General features: G+C 26.3%; 1 protein-coding gene across 2 annotated transcripts in view; it reads right to left on the reverse strand.

Moving 5' to 3' along the window:
• LOC129963583 (aldehyde dehydrogenase, dimeric NADP-preferring-like) overlaps positions 1-20,235 on the reverse strand; it is a 37,566-nt gene that overhangs the window by 2,273 nt on the left and 15,058 nt on the right. Inside the window, exons 1-11 of one of the 2 annotated variants that reach the window (XM_056078048.1) lie at positions 11,343-11,498; positions 10,894-10,951; positions 8,869-9,012; positions 7,493-7,588; positions 6,372-6,593; positions 4,584-4,747; positions 3,263-3,493; positions 2,356-2,482; positions 1,927-1,997; positions 1,275-1,390; positions 971-1,106 (exon numbers count right to left, since the gene is read on the reverse strand). In XM_056078048.1, the coding sequence (XP_055934023.1) occupies positions 971-1,106; positions 1,275-1,390; positions 1,927-1,997; positions 2,356-2,482; positions 3,263-3,493; positions 4,584-4,747; positions 6,372-6,593; positions 7,493-7,588; positions 8,869-9,012; positions 10,894-10,917 (1,331 nt within the window). In that variant the 5' untranslated portion in view covers positions 10,918-10,951; positions 11,343-11,498. Of the gene's footprint in view, positions 1-970; positions 1,107-1,274; positions 1,391-1,926; positions 1,998-2,355; positions 2,483-3,262; positions 3,494-4,583; positions 4,748-6,371; positions 6,594-7,492; positions 7,589-8,868; positions 9,013-10,893; positions 10,952-11,342; positions 11,499-20,235 lie in introns of those variants that run through there. The other variant, XM_056078047.1, reaches the window with a different exon arrangement.

The raw sequence follows: 20,235 nt of genomic DNA on the forward strand, positions 1-20,235 counted from the left end.
AAAACTTTTAAATAAAAATGTTCTAAAGCTATGAAGTTAATGGAATAAAGGTTTTACATTTATCATTTATTTAAAATAGAAAATTTCATATTTCATTGAAGAAAGTCACTTGAAAAAGTAACATATAACCTAAACTAATTATGCTTGTGGTATGCAGCCAAATATTTTTGAAAGGAATATATATAAACATCCAAAATTACATTTTATGTTGGAGAATTTGTCTCTATTGCTTTTTAATTTTGAAATTTTAAATGCTTTTCAATTAAAATTTCAGAAACTATTAACAGAAAAAAATTATTTAACCATATGCAATTAAGTTAATGAAATTTGTATGAATACAATGAAGAGTCTCTTTATTTCCACAAAAATTTTTTTTAAAAAATCACTTAAAACTAGCCCTGAATAGGTACAAATATTCAATATTTTCACATAGTGGCCTTTACATTATACTCATACAAGTAAGGTATGAATAAAAAATGATATGGTACTAATAAATATATCCAGAATGTTTTATGTATGAATTACAATAACAAACACTTCTCTACTAAGCTTCTCTTTTCTTCTAAAATTTGGTTCAAAACTTATGCAAATCTGCAATTTTGGTGTAAGGATTGCATGTGATATTTCAGTAGCTCATTAAGATTTTGAATTATTGCTCACATATATAAAAATGGCCAATCTTCTAATTGATGGATTTATTTACAAAAATTTTGCATGTGTCCATAATTTTCATGTTAAGACAAATACAAATTTTTTGTTGTGGCTTTTTCGTGATGCGAGCATAAATACATTAATGACATACCAGTCTATTTTTCAATTCAACTTTTTCTTTATTTTTTTTAAAATAATTCTTAAATAATGGACTCATTAAAATTTCATAGTTCAATGTTTTGACAATTATAATGCTTTCACTGGATTTTATATACCAGAAAGCAAAACCAGATAATATGAATAATAAGTAACATCTTACTCTCCAAGTTTTTCACCAATCATTGCATAGTTTCGAACAAGGACTGCTTTCTTGTGAGAGAAAGTATCGAATGAATATTTTCCATGATAAGCACCTATACCACTTTTTCCAACTCCTCCAAATGGTAAGGCATCAACTAAATAAATTAAAAAGTAAATTATTAGCTATATAATAATAAAATGTAAATCATTAAAATTTTAAAATGTTAATTGGGACTTTAATGGAAAAAAAAACACACACACACAGAAACTATATATTTTTTTGGAATTTATATCTATTTTTACAAAAAACAAAAAATTCTTACTTGAAAGGTTTACAATTGAATCATTGACACAGACACTTCCACTGGATGTGTTGTCTAAAAACTTTTTGATCACACTATTTTTCTTAGAATAAACATTCAATGTCAAAGGTTTATCCCTACAAACAAAATAAAGAAATATTTTAAAGAATTGAATAGAATATAACTTAAAATTCCAAATATATATTAACTTAAATGATGTAATTTTCTCTAATAATCAGGAAGTGGAGGAGAGAGTTATATGTATAAAAGAAAAATTACACTTTAGAGTAAAAAGTTTATCATGTATTATCTTATTATTTAAGCATTAAAAATATTTGTAAATTATTTAGATTCCTTTAGTGACGTAATTAAGATTTGTATCAATAACAATAAAATGTTTAATTTGATGTATATAAGTAATCTATTTCAAGTATTATCAATTTTGAAAAAGATGTGGTATTATCTAATTGCATATATAATTAAACATAAAACATGCAAATACATGATGTGCAATTTTATTATAATAATTTAATGCAATTATAAAAAATAATTTAAAAAATCTACTGAAGTTTTGTAAGAAGTCTAAGTTAACTGATGGAGAATAAATAAACATTTATCATTTATTAGTCAGCTTAATGAATTTTCTTTTTGAGTTAAAAAAAATGAAACTTACTTGCTATTTATTATATCTATAGCATCATCAGGACCATCAACAGTAATAATTGGACAAAGAGGCCCAAATATCTAAACATTATAAATATTTACATAATATCAGAAATAATTCAATGTTATTTCAAATTGTGTTTTAAAAATACAAGAAAAAAATACATATATTGAAAATTTGTCTTCAAATAGAAATGTTTCTTTAACTTAAAAAAAGACCATAATATTTTTCTAACATTAAATTTAACAGAAATCAAATTCTAAGAGTTCAGAACCAAATTATTATTTATATATATATATATTGCTAAGCAACTTTTGTGCATAGTTACTATAACTCAAAAATGATCATAAATGTACCAGAATTTAAATCATGGAAATATTTTTAAAAACTTAATTTTTTTTATAAACTTTATAAAGCTGACACATAAAAGTTTCAAACCTCTTCTTGCATAATAGGATCCGAAGGTGAAACATTAGTGATGACAGTTGGTGCAATATAATTTGTATCTTCATCATGATCACCTCCAATAACAATTGTGCCTTTTTTCATTAATGATAACAATCGGCTAATATAAGAAGAAAAAAAAAAGAGAGAAGAATATTTTAGACATTTTCAAAATATATTAGAAAAGATTAAAAATACATCAATGTATTTTCCAATTATTTTTTGAATGTAACAAAAAAAAATGTAGTTTATTAAGTATTTTAAATTTGTATTAATATCCACAAATTTACCTACAATATAGCAAAAAATAACAGTTTAACTTTTAGTTTAAACCATTAAATAAACAATATTATTATGTGCATCATTTGGCATGAATAAAAGATGATGTCTGTAATGATCTTTTTAAAAATTTTGCATTGAGTTTCTCAAAAATTAAACAATTTTTGCATTGCAATTAGTTTGAGGGTCCCCCCCCCAAAAAAAAAAAATATGTATCCATTCGCTCTCTTTTGCTTCTTATAATCTTTAATTAATTGGTTTAATTTCCTAAATTTCATCATTAAAACATTAAAATAATTTAAATTGGAATCAACAATAATGACTTTATTTATATTATTCTATATAGGAAAAAAAAGAATGCCTCTTTTTAAAGAATTCAACCAATAAAAATTGTACAACAATTTTTATTTCTTCTTCTAATCTTTTAATATATAGTATTTATCATTAAAGAAAACTATAAAGATAACATTTTAATAAGAGTTATAATTACAGTGGCATTTTCAAACCAATATTGCTGATTTCAAATCAAATAGTATAGAATTTGCCATTATATTTTATGTACATCAGTATTATTTGACATTTTGAAAGGGAAAAAAAGCTTTGTTGCCTTCATAATACTAACTTAAAATGCTTGTTGTTTAGGATTCTACCAAAATCAGGTGACTTCTTGGGATCTTCTCCAAAATATTCCTTTAAAACCTTTTTCATTACAGGAATCAGTTTTTCTTGGAGTTCTTTAGTGCACATCAAATAATCAGGTGCTACACAAGTTTGGCCTGCATTTATACACTTTCCCCATAATAATCTTCTGCATGCAACTTCTAGATTTACAGTGTCATCCATATATACCGGACTGTAAAAATAAGGATTCGAATTAAACAAATATTAGTTTATCTTTTTCTACATTCAAAGAAAATCATAAAAGATATTCTTAAAATCAAATGGTTAGAATATAAGCATCGAATAATAAATACATCATTATTGAAGAAAAATTTTTCAAAAACTGCTTAACTCCAAAAACAATTGCTAGTTTCTTGTTTAAGTAAATAATTTGTATATCAAAATAATGTTAAGTATCCATGCAAATAAATAATATTAATCCATGATAATTTTAAACTGTAAAATCTCAGAAAACATATGCAAATATAAAAATGAAATGGATTTTCCATGAAAAATCCTGATATTAAATAATATTTTTTCACCTGACTTAACAAAGTAAAATATCTTTATGCTTTGTTGCTGTATGAATACATCATGAATCATTTATCTACAAATGCATGTCCATTTTGATTTCTAGTGATCAAATATATCGTTAAAAACTTGCAAAATATTTTTTTCTCAAGAATAATAGTTGTTTAAATAATACTAAATAGTAATATTTAGTTACAGAATATTCATAAATTATGAGGATATTTAAAGATAAAAAGGAAAGATTAAATTAGGAGTTTCCAGTACTTCTATATTTATGCTATAAAAAAATTAAGCTAATATTCTTTTACCTATATAAAGCAACTGAAACAAATATATAGCAATATTGTAGTTATAGCAGCGCTTCAATGAAGACAATTATAGAAATAAAATTAATGGAAAGAAAAGAAAAAAAAAAATGAATATATTAAATTTTATTCACAAATGATTAAAATTCATTTTTTAATGGGATTGCTAATTATATGAAATTCAAAAAGTAGATCCATTAAGTCATATTATTGATAAAGAAGACTATTTATGTTTTAGTTGAATTTAATAAAAATTTCAGCAAATTCAGAGTTAAAAGGCTCTGGAAAAGTTTTCAAATGACATATAGAAACAGGTAAAAAATACATGAATTATTTTGTTACAAAATAAAAGAACAGACACAATATGCCAGCCTTTGCTGATTTTTCAAAAAACAAAATGTAAAGATTAGAATGTTTCTTATACAAATAAATGCTGCATCTACTCACGATTTTCCACCCAACTCTAACGTGACAGGTGTAAGATGTTTATTTGCAGCTTCTCTCACAAGCTGTCCAACACGAGTGGAACCAGTGTAAAATATATAATCAAATTGTTCCTTTAATAGTTCGGTAGTTTCTTCCGGACCACCATTTATGACATGATAACATTCCTGTGTATGAAAAAAAAAAAAAAAAAAAAAAGGAAGAAAACATTTATTAGTGAGTTGACTGTGTAGTGCCAAACAAAAAAACTATTAAAATACAAAATAAAGACATACAAAACTATTGATAACTTAGGCAAGGAAACATACTTTAAAAAAAAAAGAGTTTTAAAGTTATCAGTTCACAAGTAAAATACATGATAAAAACTGTAATATATAAGAAATACAAAATCAAAATTAAGAATTAATTAGTAAAATGTCATTAAAAACATACTTTTATTAGTGTGCTACAAATTAGAATGTTTGCCTTTCTGATTTTAAATATTTGTTCTTCTTTTCAGTCTAATTTATAATTCATTATAATAAATATTATGAAAAGTAGTAAACAAGTCTTTTTCAAAAGGCACTGTTAGGCAATATCATTTGTATGGTATCAAAATGTAATTAAATTAATTAACTGAATAATAATATATAGAAAATAGTTCCTTTTTATTGTGAACATATAAGTGTACAAAATTGCAAAATTCTGATACATCAAAAAGAATGAATGAAGAATATTAAATTCATAAAATTATATCTTTAAAAACACGATTCAAGTTAAATAAAATATTGGAAAACTATTATAAATCATATGTTATGATTTAAAGTGTTAAATTAAAAACACAAATGGTAAAAATAAGTAAAAAAGGTCACAATCAGAAAAAAAAGTATATATGCACTAAATGCTTAAGACTTAAGAATAAGAGAAGGTAAAGAAATAAGAAATACTTCTAATAAGAAAAAAAATTTTTTTTTTTTTTAATGAGAAGATTTGTAATAACACTTTTGCCCATTTTACTTGATACTGGTTTCAAGTCAATTAGTCTTTTTATATTTTTCAATCTACTCATATAATATTCAAAGATTTTATTGACTAAAGAACTCACAATTATCATCTCAGGGTCTATTTTAGATAGAAAAGGGAAAGTTTAAACATAATTTTCAAACATTTTTTCTCAGAAATATATTAGATCATATATTTTCTAAGGTTTATAAGTTATATTGAATTAGAAGTTGCATATTCAACCCACAATTTGGGTCACACAAACCGATGTTTTTCATACTTAACAATTTTTATTATATACTGATAAAGCAAAAAGGTGAAGAGAAATTGTAAACACAAAGTGTTTAAATTAAATTGAAAATAACTTCTTAAAAAGTGGAATCTGAGGAAAAACAAAAAAGCAGCAAGTGCTTTATCCTCTCCTTTTTCTAATATGGTATGGTATGGTATGGTATGGATGGATAAGGTATATAAACTATTTTGAACCATTAAGAGGTTACTATAGTAGAATTCTCTAATTAATTATCAATTTATTGTTCACCCATTTAGGTGATTGAATAGGATGAAGCAATTAAGCTTAAATCAATTAGGGGGAACATGAGTTTTATCAATTTTGAATATAAGTGAAAAAAAAAAATTCAACTGACACACAAAGTCTGTTCAGTTTGCAAAGAAAAGGTTAAAAATATATGAAGCAAAAGTTGAAAACATTTATCATATATGCTTTGTTATTGAATTTATGTAGTTATTATTTTATGAAAATAAAATTAATCATATATTCATCAGGATAAAAATTAACAAAATACTTACAGGATCCAAATATCTGGGTATGAGAGTTTTCAATAGTTCAGCACTTTTAGGAGCCAATTCTGATGGTTTTAATATGCAACAATTTCCGGCTGTAATTGCACCAATCATAGGACACAATGACAGTTGAATAGGGTAGTTCCACGCTCCAAGAACCAAAACAACTCCATATGGTTCAGGCTTAACAAATGTTTCATCTAGAAGTGTAATAAAGTTTTTCTCTGCCTGAAATTATGTTTTGAAAATTAACAAATTTTACACAAAGAGCAATTTTAATATATTAATGAAAGTTAGATCAAGAAATTTTTCAGTACAAATCTCAGGAAATTACTTTGATAAAAAATATATCAAGAAATATATAGAAATATTTAAATTGTGGAAAAAATAAAGTCACATAGAAAAATATTGATTAGCATACATAAAATGTCAGTTCTCAAATTCTTCAGTAATTGCTTGCAAAAACAATTAAGAAAATCATAATGATAAGAAATATTTCTTAAAATTTGCTGAAAGGCTAATTTAAATTTAAATTTTGCTCTATTTATAATAAATATTTGTTTTTCATATTTTAAAGTCTTAATATATTTTGGATGAAAATGAACAGGTGATGAAGATGCTACGAGTGAATACAGAAAACATATTAAAATATATCCTTAGCCACTAGCTTTAAATTTTGAAATATTTCACAAGGCAAAACTATATTTTATGAGAAGAAATGAATAGCATATATTCAAAAACAATAACCTTATTCATTGAATAGAAAGTGAATAAATATGTTTTTTTTGCATTAATGAATAAATAAGAAAAGCAACACAATTATTTTCACGTTAAACGATTTTCACAAAAACTAATCTAAAAGAATTACGCATTCTCATTTTCCTGGAATTCTATTCATTTTTCTTATAAAATGATATTTAACAACATTACCATAAGGAATAATAATGTAAATTTTCTTAAAGCAAAAATTTCATTTCTTTCTTAAAAACTAAATCCTTTAACATTTAAAAGCAAACATCAAAAACAAATACTTAACAAAATTACTGAAAAGATCAAATTGATAATACAGTATTTGTACTGAAATGAAAGTGCAATGAATGTCAAAGAATACCTATGCATACACTTACAGAAGTTGATTTCACCCAGTTGCGTATATTTTGTTTCATACATCTTATGTCATTCAATACAAATTCAATTTCATAAATGGATGCTTCTTGATGAGGCTGAAATAAACACATTAGTAATATATTTAATGCATTTAATAAGTTATTTCATTTAAGTATATGCTGATAAGTAATATTTGTATCATTTGTTTGGAATAAATATGAAATCCTATAAATGATTTCACAATATAGAAAATCGACTAAAATTTTAAAAATTTCTAGGATGGAGATTTTTGGGTTTATGTTGTGTACAGTTAGTAATCACTTTCTTACAAAAATAAAAATTTATTTTTCAATAGGAATTATCCAGAAGTATCTTATTGTTCTTCTGATATTAAGTGAAATCAACTCTAAAAACCGTTGTATAAATCAGGAAAAAATATTTTTCACAATGTAACCCATTCTTAGTATTAATAATAAAATTATAGTAAATCTCTCCATGTCACTTGCAGTTTAATTACATGCAGCTCAAATAAAAACATCCAAACATAAGTTTTTACTTTTTCAGAAATATTTCGATACATTTACAAATTTAAATAACTATTCACAAAATTCATCATGTTTACCAAAAAGTAAGGAAAAAATACATTAGAATGCACCAAAAAAAATGGAATATTACTATTTAAAGAATAAATGTAAGTAATCCAAAATATTAAAAGCAATTAATTTAGTTTACATAAAAACAATAAATATATAAAGCATAAATGAAAATAATAATAGGCATATAAATGGCAAATAATGATAAGAATGAAGCCAAACATGCTAATTTTTTTAATGGGAAATACTCATAACATTTGAACTGAACTGAACAAAATTGAAAATATCTACAATAAGAATACTATGAATATATTTGAAAAATATCTTTTGACTAAATTATGAATTTTTTAAATTAAATAATAAGAAATATAAATTTAAATGAGCATTTCAAAAATTTCTATTAACAATAAAGATGAATGTGTGTGTCTTAACACTCTGCAACTCAAACCATACAGCTATGAAATTCGGAACATTATATATATATAGCTATGAAGCTATCACTATATTGATGCCATATAGCCATTGCTATGAAGCTATATCCAAATAATTTAATTTTAATTTAATATAACCAATATTTCTAGCGCACCAGCTTGTTTCTAAAGATACGTAGCAAAATATATAGGAGAAAAGATAAAAATTGGATAAAATGCCAATTATGATTTTTTCGGGGGGGGGGGACAAAAATCACTAACAATAAAAAAGAATGAAAACATAAATTATGTCAAAAAAAAAGAAAAAGAAAAAAGACCATGTTAAATCTCTACTTTACTAAATTCTAAAAGAAAAATGAATATAAAAAGTACCTTTGATAAATCTTGTTCAACAGCTAAATTAAGCTGTTTTTCATTTTCAGTTAACATCCGATACATGTTATTTAACTGCTGAATACGAAAGTCAATATTCTTTGTTATTCCACCTTTGAAGGCATTGCGAGCCTTCTGAAGGATCTGACAAATAAAAAATGCAGTAGTCAATAAAGAAGAATAAAACACACATACAATAAAAAAGCACTTTGTTTCATAGATATTCTGTTTTTAATCAACACGAAATAATTTTGTGTCTAGAATTTCGCACTTAGTAAACAAAATTTTATTATATAAAATATTTACTTATATCCTACTAATAATAAATGACAATGTGATTGTGCTAATACTTTGCAAGGCAGACCATTTGTTGTTGCCAATTTGGTACAAGTGAAATTTGGAAAGTGAGAATGTACCACATGAGCAATTATATATATTTTTTAAAATTTAATCAATTAAAAATTAAGAGAAATTTTGAAATTTCTCTACAATAACTCTGACAATATTAATGTAAAAAATATTTCTATACAATTAATAAAAGTTACTAAATTAGCTCATAATGGTAATAACTTACTAGTTGCATAATTTGTTCCCAAATTTTGGCAATTTTTAAAAAAACATTTTTTTTTGTCTAACATTCAACAATACATTTTATTGTTGCATCTAGATTCACTGTTTCATCAACTATTTAATTGCATAATTTTTTACCATTGTTGAAAGCTAAGAAAGAAAGATTATGTTTATTAATGTATAGTTTGAATGTATAGTTTGAATGAGAATATGAAAGAGAAGTCCCAGCTATATGAAGGGCAAATTACAATTAGTAGGTTACCCAGATATTTATATTTTTAATGACACTATGATATCGTGAAACTCCATTACAGATGTTTATGCATAAAAGAAAAAAAAAGTGTAAGGGTGTTATAATAACATGATTTAATGTCTAACTCAATTTGAAACTTAAAATTACTTTATTGAAAAAGTAACGAACAGAACACGTCATTAGATATTTAACAGAAATTAAATATAACAAATATTCCCAGCAAAATTACTAGTCACCAAATGCAATTTATTATCTATTTATTATTTTTTTTCTTGAAAACATTTACAAAAATGCTCCGTGCAATCATTAATAGGAGTACACGAGACAAAGTAAATTAACTTTAAAAAATTCAAAGTAATTCACATAATACATAAATATTCATTTTTTTACAGGTTTGAATTAAAAAAAAAAGCATTACTTACATGAAAATTTAGTATTAACATAAAATTTAAAGTAAAATTAATCAGAGCTGTGACTGAAGTTAGCCATATCTATTACGCACAATAATTTAAATCAGATTGAATGAAGGCACAGAAGATGTGGGTGCCATATAAATTTAATTTGATCATTTATAAAAATTATTATTATTACTGCAACTATTAAGGCAATAAATAAAGAATCCAAAATAGTAAGAAATTAGTAACGAAGAATGGAGCAGATCTTCAAGCAACATATTCTACTTTTGATTCACATAACCCCACAAAACACAAGTCTTGAAAAACATTTCATCCATAAATGAATGTTTGTCAATCTACCATAGAAAATGTATAATATTTTACAGACAATTTGAAATTTCCATATTCATACCAGATTTGCATAATAAGCAACATTCTAAAACTCAAAAAATATTATTTCCTAATCACAAAAAAATAAAGTGACTATAAATTAACTAATGCTTTCAGTAAAAAATACCTTTTCCCTTCAAACTTTTATGCAATTTTACTAAACTCATAATGTTTAACAAACAAATTGACCTTTCTTAACTATAAAAAACAAATTGGCCATAAATAAAGAATATTTTTCTAATTAAGTAATTTTTTTCAGAATTCAATATAAAAAAATATTAAGGAAAAATAGAAAAATTACGAACGAAAAAAGATATTGATAGTTTAGAGAACTTTTATTTAAACATATATATATTGGCTTACTAATAGAAAAATTAGTAACAGACGTATCCAAATAACTAAGAATAATATACTTACTTTTCCGTATTCAAAGGAAGGCATTTTTTTGTTGAGGTAGCGAGAGAGACCGTTACACCTGAAATTATCACAAACTTTTAATTTAAAAACAAATAATTTTATATTAAAAATAATAAAATAATACAAAATGTGATGAACAGTTGTATTTTAATCCTTTTCAATAATTCTGAAAAGGACTATCATAACGAGAAAAAGAATTTGTACAAATGTTTTGCCCAACTTAGAAAAGACAAGCAGGTTAACAAATATTTACTAATTTAGTAAAAATTGATGTTTTTAAAATAACAACGGATGAATGAAAGAAGAATAAAAATTTCACGTGAAACTATCGTACAAAATTTATCACCAAGAAAGCAAACACAAAAGTTAAACACAAACCATGAAATGTAAACAAAAGCACGGTGCATCCATAAATTGTTATAAAATTGTGAAGTCATTTAATGACTTACTTGTCTTTAAACCTGTCAAACTTTTCAGATTCTATACCTTACAAGTATCGACACCCCAAAGAAAATTAGACAAGTGTAATCATATCATTTTGATAATTCTAATCCGAACTCTGTGTTTACACAGAAAGGAACAAAGTGCAGATGTTATCCGGCATTCAATCACGTGATCTTTTCAATAAGAATAGCAGACGAAAATTGTGAAACAGAACCATCCGAACAAGCGAATGATTTTGATTTACGGAATGCACATTTCTTTATTTCGAAAATTATTAATATATGCTGTTAAGAGCAGAACTTAGCATTTTTTTTTTTGTTTTGCTAAAAGAACGCATACAACAATCTTAAAATATTATGGTCGATAGATTTCTTGATTATTTTTTTTTGGTAATCTGGATATCTTTCGTTAAAGACATAAATAATAGGCATTCTGTTTTTTAAAGTGCGTTGGTCGCAAGTATTGCCGTATGCATATTCAAATGCTTCATGAATTGTTTTCAAATAACACATATTTATGCCGAATAACACAAATAAAGCTTAAAAAAGTTGCTTTTTAATATGATGTGCTGGAATCTATTTGTGAATTGAAAATGTACAATTAAAAAGCACGCAAAACGCTTTTTACGGCAGACATTTGAACCTAGAGCTAACAAATTTGGCATATAGTTATTTCTTGCATAGTAAGTAGCTGTGGAAGAAGGATTTTTTAATTTACAATTAATCTAGAAATTATCGTTTCTGTTACATATCTTTATAGTATGCTATCGCATAAATTTATTTAATATCCCTTTAAAATTCAAAAAAATTAGCTTGGTGTTACCAATTTTATTTCTAAACAATTATTCTCTAATTTTTATTTTTAAAGTATTTAAAAAAAAAAACCTTTCATTGTTTTAGATACTTTTTTATACACACGTTTGATGCAATACATTAATTTTTGGGTGCATCATTGTTAAAATCGAAAGTAAATTAAGAGCATACAATATAGGAATTAAAACAATGTCAGGCAACAATGCTCCAAATTTGACATTCAGAGCACCTGAAATTTTCCACTTAAATATTGTTTTTAAATTAATTTTTATTTTTTTGTATATAAAGTACAACAAAGAAAAAATATTACATCGTCAAAAAATTCGAATGCGAGATTTTAACGAGTTTTCATGTTTTAGACCTCTTTAAGTCCAAGAGATACATTTTTGAAACTATGTCTATTTGTGAACACAATAACGTTTTGATCTAAATGGGCGAAATTTGGTATGTTGCCTTTACACCAAATTTGTAGATCTTCATTAAATTTTGAAGAAATCCATTCTGGTTGTCCGAATACAAATAGTAAAGACATAAATCGTTAAAATTTGAAACATAAGATTTAATATTTATAGTGCATATCTGTATCAAATTTTAAACCAAATCCTTCAAGAATTTGACAGTCTATCTGTTTGTATATTCGCATCTATGTAAAGAAAATTACTAATAAAAATGAAATGTGCTATACTTTTTTTAACATTTAAAGTATTTTTACAAAATTTTGAATTCAATCTTCAATTAGTTTGTACTTTCGCATGCATGTGAACAGGATGACTTAAAAACGCATCGACTTCAATAAATGAAATATAGTATGTGATCTTGTAATTTAAATTATAGTTTTCTGTAAAATTTTGGTTTCAACAAATTAAAAAAAAAATGGAGCCTAAAATATATATTCGGCTTTCTTTACTACGAAGCACAAAACTCTCATGTGCGGAGTTCTCAAAATAAATATCTAAGCACTCGTGCATTGACGGCCACGTCCAAGCACCACAATTTTATGCAGGGAAAGGGCAGAAAAACATTTTAGAGTATGCGAAAAAGTTTCTGAAATACCACGTCTTTCAGTTAATTATACAGCCGCAATAACGTGCACATAATAAATTATACACATATTTATATTTAAAAAAACCTTTCTTTTAAAATTCTTAGCTTCGTCAAAAATAAGATATTCAATTAATTTTTTAAATGAGTATTTAAATGTAAAATCATGCCTGTAATCTGAGTGTAACATTGAAATTGTTGCCTTAATGTTACCATCGTAACGTTTATTTTATGAGCAAAATATTCAAATGAATCTGAAGTACTATTTATATTTCTGAACAGTAATCAGAAATATAACTAATCAATAAATTTATGTCCACAATTTTTCTTCTTATACTATAAATATCGAATTAAACTTGCATACATAAAATTGCGCTTTCGTAATGTGTTTGTCATAGGGTGTATACACTGAAAAAATCTTTTCATCGGCAATAGAAGTCACAGGAAGAAAAAATACGCACTTGTAAAACATACCATCCCTTATTAGCAAAAACGATACCTGCGTGACCTTTTTCAAAATTTTGAATGCGAAACAATATAATAACACATTCTATGCTATTTTGGATCTATAAATTTAATGATCCAATTTAGTTTACTTATATTAATGTTTATTTTGAAGCAAAACGAAAACTATTTTTGACAAAGCCTTCACAATTTTGAGCCGTGGCCAGATGACAAGGATGATGGCACTCTTTAACTAGGAGAATCCTATGCTACACCAACAGATCATTAATATCTAATTTCACGTTACCAGGTTCAAATGTATGGGAAAATTTTGGTTGAGTCAGGATTCGAATCTAGAGCTTTTCGGCCCAAAAATATGAGAGCTTATTTTCTTTTCATTGAACTTTAATTATTTTCATTATTGTAGGTGTTTCCTTTCTAAGCCAGAAATAAACTATAAATCGATTTCTTAGTTTAGTTAATTTATTTTAAAGATTCTTGGGAGTCATTAAAAGTGTTAAATTTGCTTTCGATTTTACATACATATTTAATATTTTGTTTGTACATACATATTTAAATAAGCACTGCCCATCGCTCACTACAAATAATATCCTTTCAAAACATTAGTACTTGTATATTCAAAAATAACTGCTTATTCAAAATAAAATAATATTTCTCTCGCAGACACAGATTTAAACATACTTAAGTAGTTTAATTATTGTAGTTTATTTGGAAAATTAATTTTGACCATATCGAATTTTTCTCAAAAAAGAAAGATGATAGAACCTATTTAAAATATTTGGTTCAAATTTATAGTTTTAATAATTAGCAAATATAAATAAAATTAAAGTTGAATCAAAGTTATACTTAAATTCCATTTAGAGGCAACATGAAAACTGTTTCGAGACTTTATTTTTTATAATTGTAATTCTGGATTATAATAAGATGACAAAGACGACAATCAAGCCAGCAGTCTTCCCCCAAACTATCGCACCTACCATCGGGAGAACATTTGATTCCAGTGGGCTGTAAGTGCACCAAAATCTGGTTATTTCGGCTCTTAACCGCTTCTTCAATGGATTTCTTAAAGTTTTGTATTTATCATTTTTACTTATATTGAACAAACTTTTTCAGAATGAATTTCATAGAAATCTGCAAAATTTGTGTAAAATAAATGAACCAAATTTCATCCGTCTAGCTCAAAACTTTTTTGAACTATCGTGTTTACAAACAGCCAGAACAGACATAATTCTAGCAATACATTTCTCGAATTTGGGGAGTTTGAAACATAAAGACTGGTTAAATGTTCTGACTCCGATTTTTTTTTAAGACGATTAAAATATTTTTTCCTTGTAAACTTCATATACGAGAAATTAATAAGTACTGTTTGTTAACATCATTATTTTTGCTTTAAGAATAAATGTTTCAACTTAAGCCCAATATAGAAACATTATATTTGATAATCCAATTATTCTTTGCGGTATTTCTGAAAATTATCATTCGAGATAAATCGAGAAAATAAACAAAGAAAACCAGCGGGAGTGGCCACTCTATAACTTTCCAGCATACTTTCTAATAAAAGTGTTATACCAGAGAACACTTTGCATGGCACTAGCGTAGTATAGTTATGAAATATTAATCTTTGGCGTCAATTTTACATTTTTACTGAATCTGTTGTATCATCCTTGGCGAGTTATTTAGTGATTAATCTCTGGCATGCAGTTGATAGTATCCGAAATTCGAATTTGTGTCACGGACGTATTTTTCCCAGCCTATTGAAACAAACATTTGACACAGAACTATACTTTTAGTCCCAAAAACACATATCAAATTCGATTTATTTAAGTCATTGCTTTATCTCGCTTAAACCAGCGGGAGGCCAGTTACTCCCACTGGTTTTCTTTCTTTCTTTTTCGATTTATTACATCGAATGATATAATAATCGCTTCTTCGTTTTGTAGTTATTATGTTAATTTATATTCGAACAGCCGGATAGATTTCCTCTGAATGTATTTTGTTCAAAATTTGAAATAAATTTACACATTTGGTGTAAAGATCGTATACCAAATTTCATCCATCTAGCTTAAAGAGTTTTTTAATTATCTTTGTCACAGATAGACAGACAGGCGGACAAGCATTTCCCAAAAATGTCTTTTTCGAACTCGGGGAGTTCGAAAACGTGGCGATTCGTCAAATTCTTGAGTTCGAATTTTTCGACGATTACTATATATATTCTCTATACTACGTATACGGGAAATTAAAAACTCTTAATTTTTTTCGTACAAAAAGATAGGAAGAAATAAAGTATCATTATTTTTTCTATTATGATATGCGCACAAACATTTGGTTTTAAAAAGTAGACACAAGGAAAAAGTTTTTCAAATTCGTAACATTTTTTTTTTCTGATAAATCGAAATATCAAACAAATTTCAACTGCTTTTTACAAAATTGAAGTTGAAATTAAATTGGAAATGTGCAACCGATTTATTTCTAAAAATACTTAAAAAATATTTTCGAACTTGACGAAAAGGATATATCTCTATTTTGAAAAACAGAATCAAAGGGGAGATAAAGAAGCAATTTGTTTTGAATTGATAGAAAAAAGAAATTACTTCATTGTCATTTCGAATTACAAAATCAAAATAAAAGAGAGATGAAAATTTTTTTAAAAAAAAGCCAGACAAAACAATACATAGAATGCTCTACAATATTGCTACGACCTTCTCACAATATCGTGCAGCATTCAAAATATCCATCAATGCTTTATTAAGTAAATTCTCGTGTTTCTACATGTGAGATTAGACAACCATAGGAAATGAAATCAATAATAGCAAATCAATTCCGAACATCCATAGTCAAAATAAAATGAAACTATTCTATAGTCATGTTGATCTATATAAAAATCATGTCTGAAGTATCTTTCCAAACTGAAAGGAAATCACATCACAAGTCTGAAAATGCAGAATTAAGACAATGATTAAAAATTCTCGTTTTCACACACGTGAAATCAGACAGTCGAAAAGAAAAATTGTATACATGTGATTTTACTTTCATTATAAGCATTTCCTCTTAATCGACTTCTATTCACCTTGTGTTACTAATCCTTTCATCCTTTACAATAATTTCGGTTTGAAATCCATGCCCCGAAACCTTTCACCGATTTCCTCGATAAGAAAAAGGAAAACTGAAATAGCTGTCTCACAGAAGAATCAAGGTCACAAACATGGGTTTCTTCTTTTTCAATAGAATTGTAGAAGGAAAAAAGAGTAAGTGGGTTCTCTACTACTCGTGATTGTCATTTTGAATTAGTAAAACGCGTTGAGCATTTATTTTCAAAATAAACTCTTGCAAGATGTGGGTAAAGCAGCTGAGCTCAAGTCGGTTTAACGAATGAAAATCCATGTAGGATGCAAACGGAGCAGCATTACTTAATATTTTTTATTCATACTGAGCGTAGATAAGAGGAAAGTCTAGCTGTTATTGCATGAGTTCTGTTACAAAATCATTTTCTGAAGCAGAATTGCAGTGATACTAAGTGGTAGTAAAAGCAGTATACATGGGAACGCTAATTTAACGATTTTCAGCATTCTGTGTCGTTATTTAAACAATAGATTGCGAGTAAATTTATTTTGAAAAATATTCGTCATTGTTTCGCGAAGATAATGCAAGTATTTAAATTAGATAATCTAGTAAGTTGAATCCTGATAACACATACCAACTGCAATAAAAACAATGTTAGACCTTAAAATAATTCGAATTTAGTGTTACAGTTTTTTTTAAGAAGGCATCTATGAATTGATGAATGTTTTGCAAAATAATTTGACAAGAGCTCAATAATAAAGTGAATTCTCACAAATGGTATAGCCAGCCTATTCAGAAAACGAAATAGTTGTCAATCAAACTATTCAGATGTCCCAGAACTCATCTGTCAATTCTATCAAGTTGTCATTCAACTGATTCTTCCATTGACAAATAAAATAAAACGAGAAGTTTCTCCTGGATTGCGTACTAAATGCAGATAACAAAATAGTTTTCTAAATGCAGTTTCAAACTATTTATCAGATGTTAGCAAATACTTCTTTTCAGCAATCAACTATAAAGTAATGACCAAATAAAGTAAAAGCATAAAAACGAAATAAACAGATAAAATAGAAGATAACAACCGGATTCTATGAGATCTTGAGGTCCCATACGGTGTGTCTCATAATAGTAATTGGCTTTTAAGCATATACGTAACATAGACTACAACAATTTCGCATAAATTTTGAAATTATAACAGAATTATTTCTCAGAGCAATATTTGAGTTAGAAAGCATTATTCTCGGTATTTAAGGAACATTAAAAAAGAAACTATTTTAGAGAATATATTCAGAAAATTGATTAAATTACTGGTTGAATTTCTTTATACTCATAATGCAAGAAATGCTATAAATACAGCATTAATTATTTTGAAGCTAATTTTACAATTCATTCTGAAGACTAATTATAAATAATTACAGCAGAGTTTAACAGAATGCTGATTGATAGAAATGAAATAATGATACTTCACTTTTGATAGTAAATACTGCAGCATCTCTTGTTATTTTTTCTTTTCAAAAAATTATTAATATTAAAAATTCAATTTTTTGAGAAAATCAGAATGGAAGGTCAGAAGAAATTCAATATCCAGAAGGGGTAGGAATGAAGAAGAAATCAAAAGTGAAAAAAAAAAAAAAAACGAGAGAAACTTATTAGAGAAGATATAAAACACGAAGATATTTTTAATTTAGTTAAGCTATATTAAACACCCCATTTCGAAGAAACACGAGAATAGTTTGAAATGATTAATAATTTTAAACTGTAGTCAGAAGACGAGGGCAAAAGACAGAATCGGAAGATCCTTCTCCAAATTTCAATGCCATATTAGCAAGATGAAGTTTAACTCAGAATTAGAGCATAATGGATCTACATACATACTGAATCACAGGTAGGATAAGATTTCGAACTTAGAACCTTTTCTCGAAATAGAGATTTTACCTATAGGTTACAAAGAAAACTAAGTAAAGAGGGGAACACGTCTGTTACTGAAATTTTAGATAGTTAAAAACGCATTAGTTAGTTAAGAATTTCTACTGAAATGATTTTTTTGTTGGGTAATTCAGTTTTGATAGTATTCAAAATAATTCCTATCTTACAACAATTTCAATTCTATCTCATTTCAGTCTTTAAAAGGTGATTCATCGCAATCAAGAGGGCGGAATTTCTGAAAATAAGAGATGTGGCTACAATAGTCTGGTGGCAAAGTTTCAATAAGAGGACCGCAGCGTCAAATATTTGAAACCCGATTCTCTTAAGTATCTGTGAATACATCAACCTTACCCCTTCACAGTTTGGAAGAAGGTCACATGCCACACTTTTTATCTGACTTCTTTTCAGATTTTCGATGTAAGTGTAAAATAGCCCTCATGCAATTGGGGTATATGTTTCAGACAATTTTTCAAAGATCATTTAAATGGATTTCTTGAAGACATTCGCATTTATATTCGAAAAAGAACTTTGTAAGTAAATGCTATATGGGCAGCTTTACATGCTATTCCAAAAAAGATAAAACGTAAAGAAGGAACTAAACCACGAAAAAATGATAAGATGGTTATCTGGAAGATTTCTATTGTTCTGATATGCAAAAAAGTGTCTGTTTTATGTAATGGTTTGAAGAACGTGAATTCTTCCTACAGACAAATTTTCCTACAAACAAAGCTTCTATGTTGCACAAGATACCTAAAAGGAAAAAGAACCTTCAATTTCTTTCTTTCTGTTACCTAATTTCGATAAAGGTACAAAACAATAACTGTAAATCTGAGAATTAAGTGTTTCCTGCTTGTCATTTAATACTCATTACTATTCTGAAAATCGATTTTGATGAAGTTGATTCCAGGATATTTTTGAGAATATGTACAAGATTTAATTTGAATCTTCAATATCCAGTACTCGACCTCTGTTACAATGATTTGACAAAAATTACAAGAATTACGGTTTTATTCTGCGGTTTTAACAATAGTTGTCCACTGTTCATCCATTAGAGCTAATGCTAGAAACTTTGCTTCAAATTCTTTTAAAAATTATTATTTTATTATTTTTGTATATTAATTTATTTTCCCTGAATGAGAATTCAATTCTTAACGAAAAAAAAAATGAAGTAACAAGTCTTCGGAAAACAAAGCATTATAATCCATTTCTTGCACTTTTCAAAATGAGGTTACACTTTTCCAAGCTAATGTCAAAATTAGAAGTTAACAGTCAAATGGTATTTGATTGATTATTTAATATTCTTTTTTTAATTCTCTTCCACTTCCACATTTGCTTTAATTCATCTACAATTCATTTATCTTCAATATTGTCCTGAAAAAACATGCCTTTTAAATAAATATTATTTAATTAATTTTTCTTTAATTTCCTTTCTATTTTATTGTTACAAATGATTTTTCAATTTATTTTCTAAAAAAAATTTCGGTTGAAAATCTAAAAAATTTAGTTCAAATAAAGAGCTACATTTTTCGCAATTCTGAATTAAAAAATTCTTTCCTCGACTTTCTCAAATACTTTAAAAGAATTTCGTTTTTAT

This window comes from Argiope bruennichi, chromosome 3 (genome assembly GCF_947563725.1).
Source record: "Argiope bruennichi chromosome 3, qqArgBrue1.1, whole genome shotgun sequence".
NCBI classification, from domain to species: Eukaryota; Metazoa; Arthropoda; class Arachnida; order Araneae; family Araneidae; genus Argiope; species Argiope bruennichi.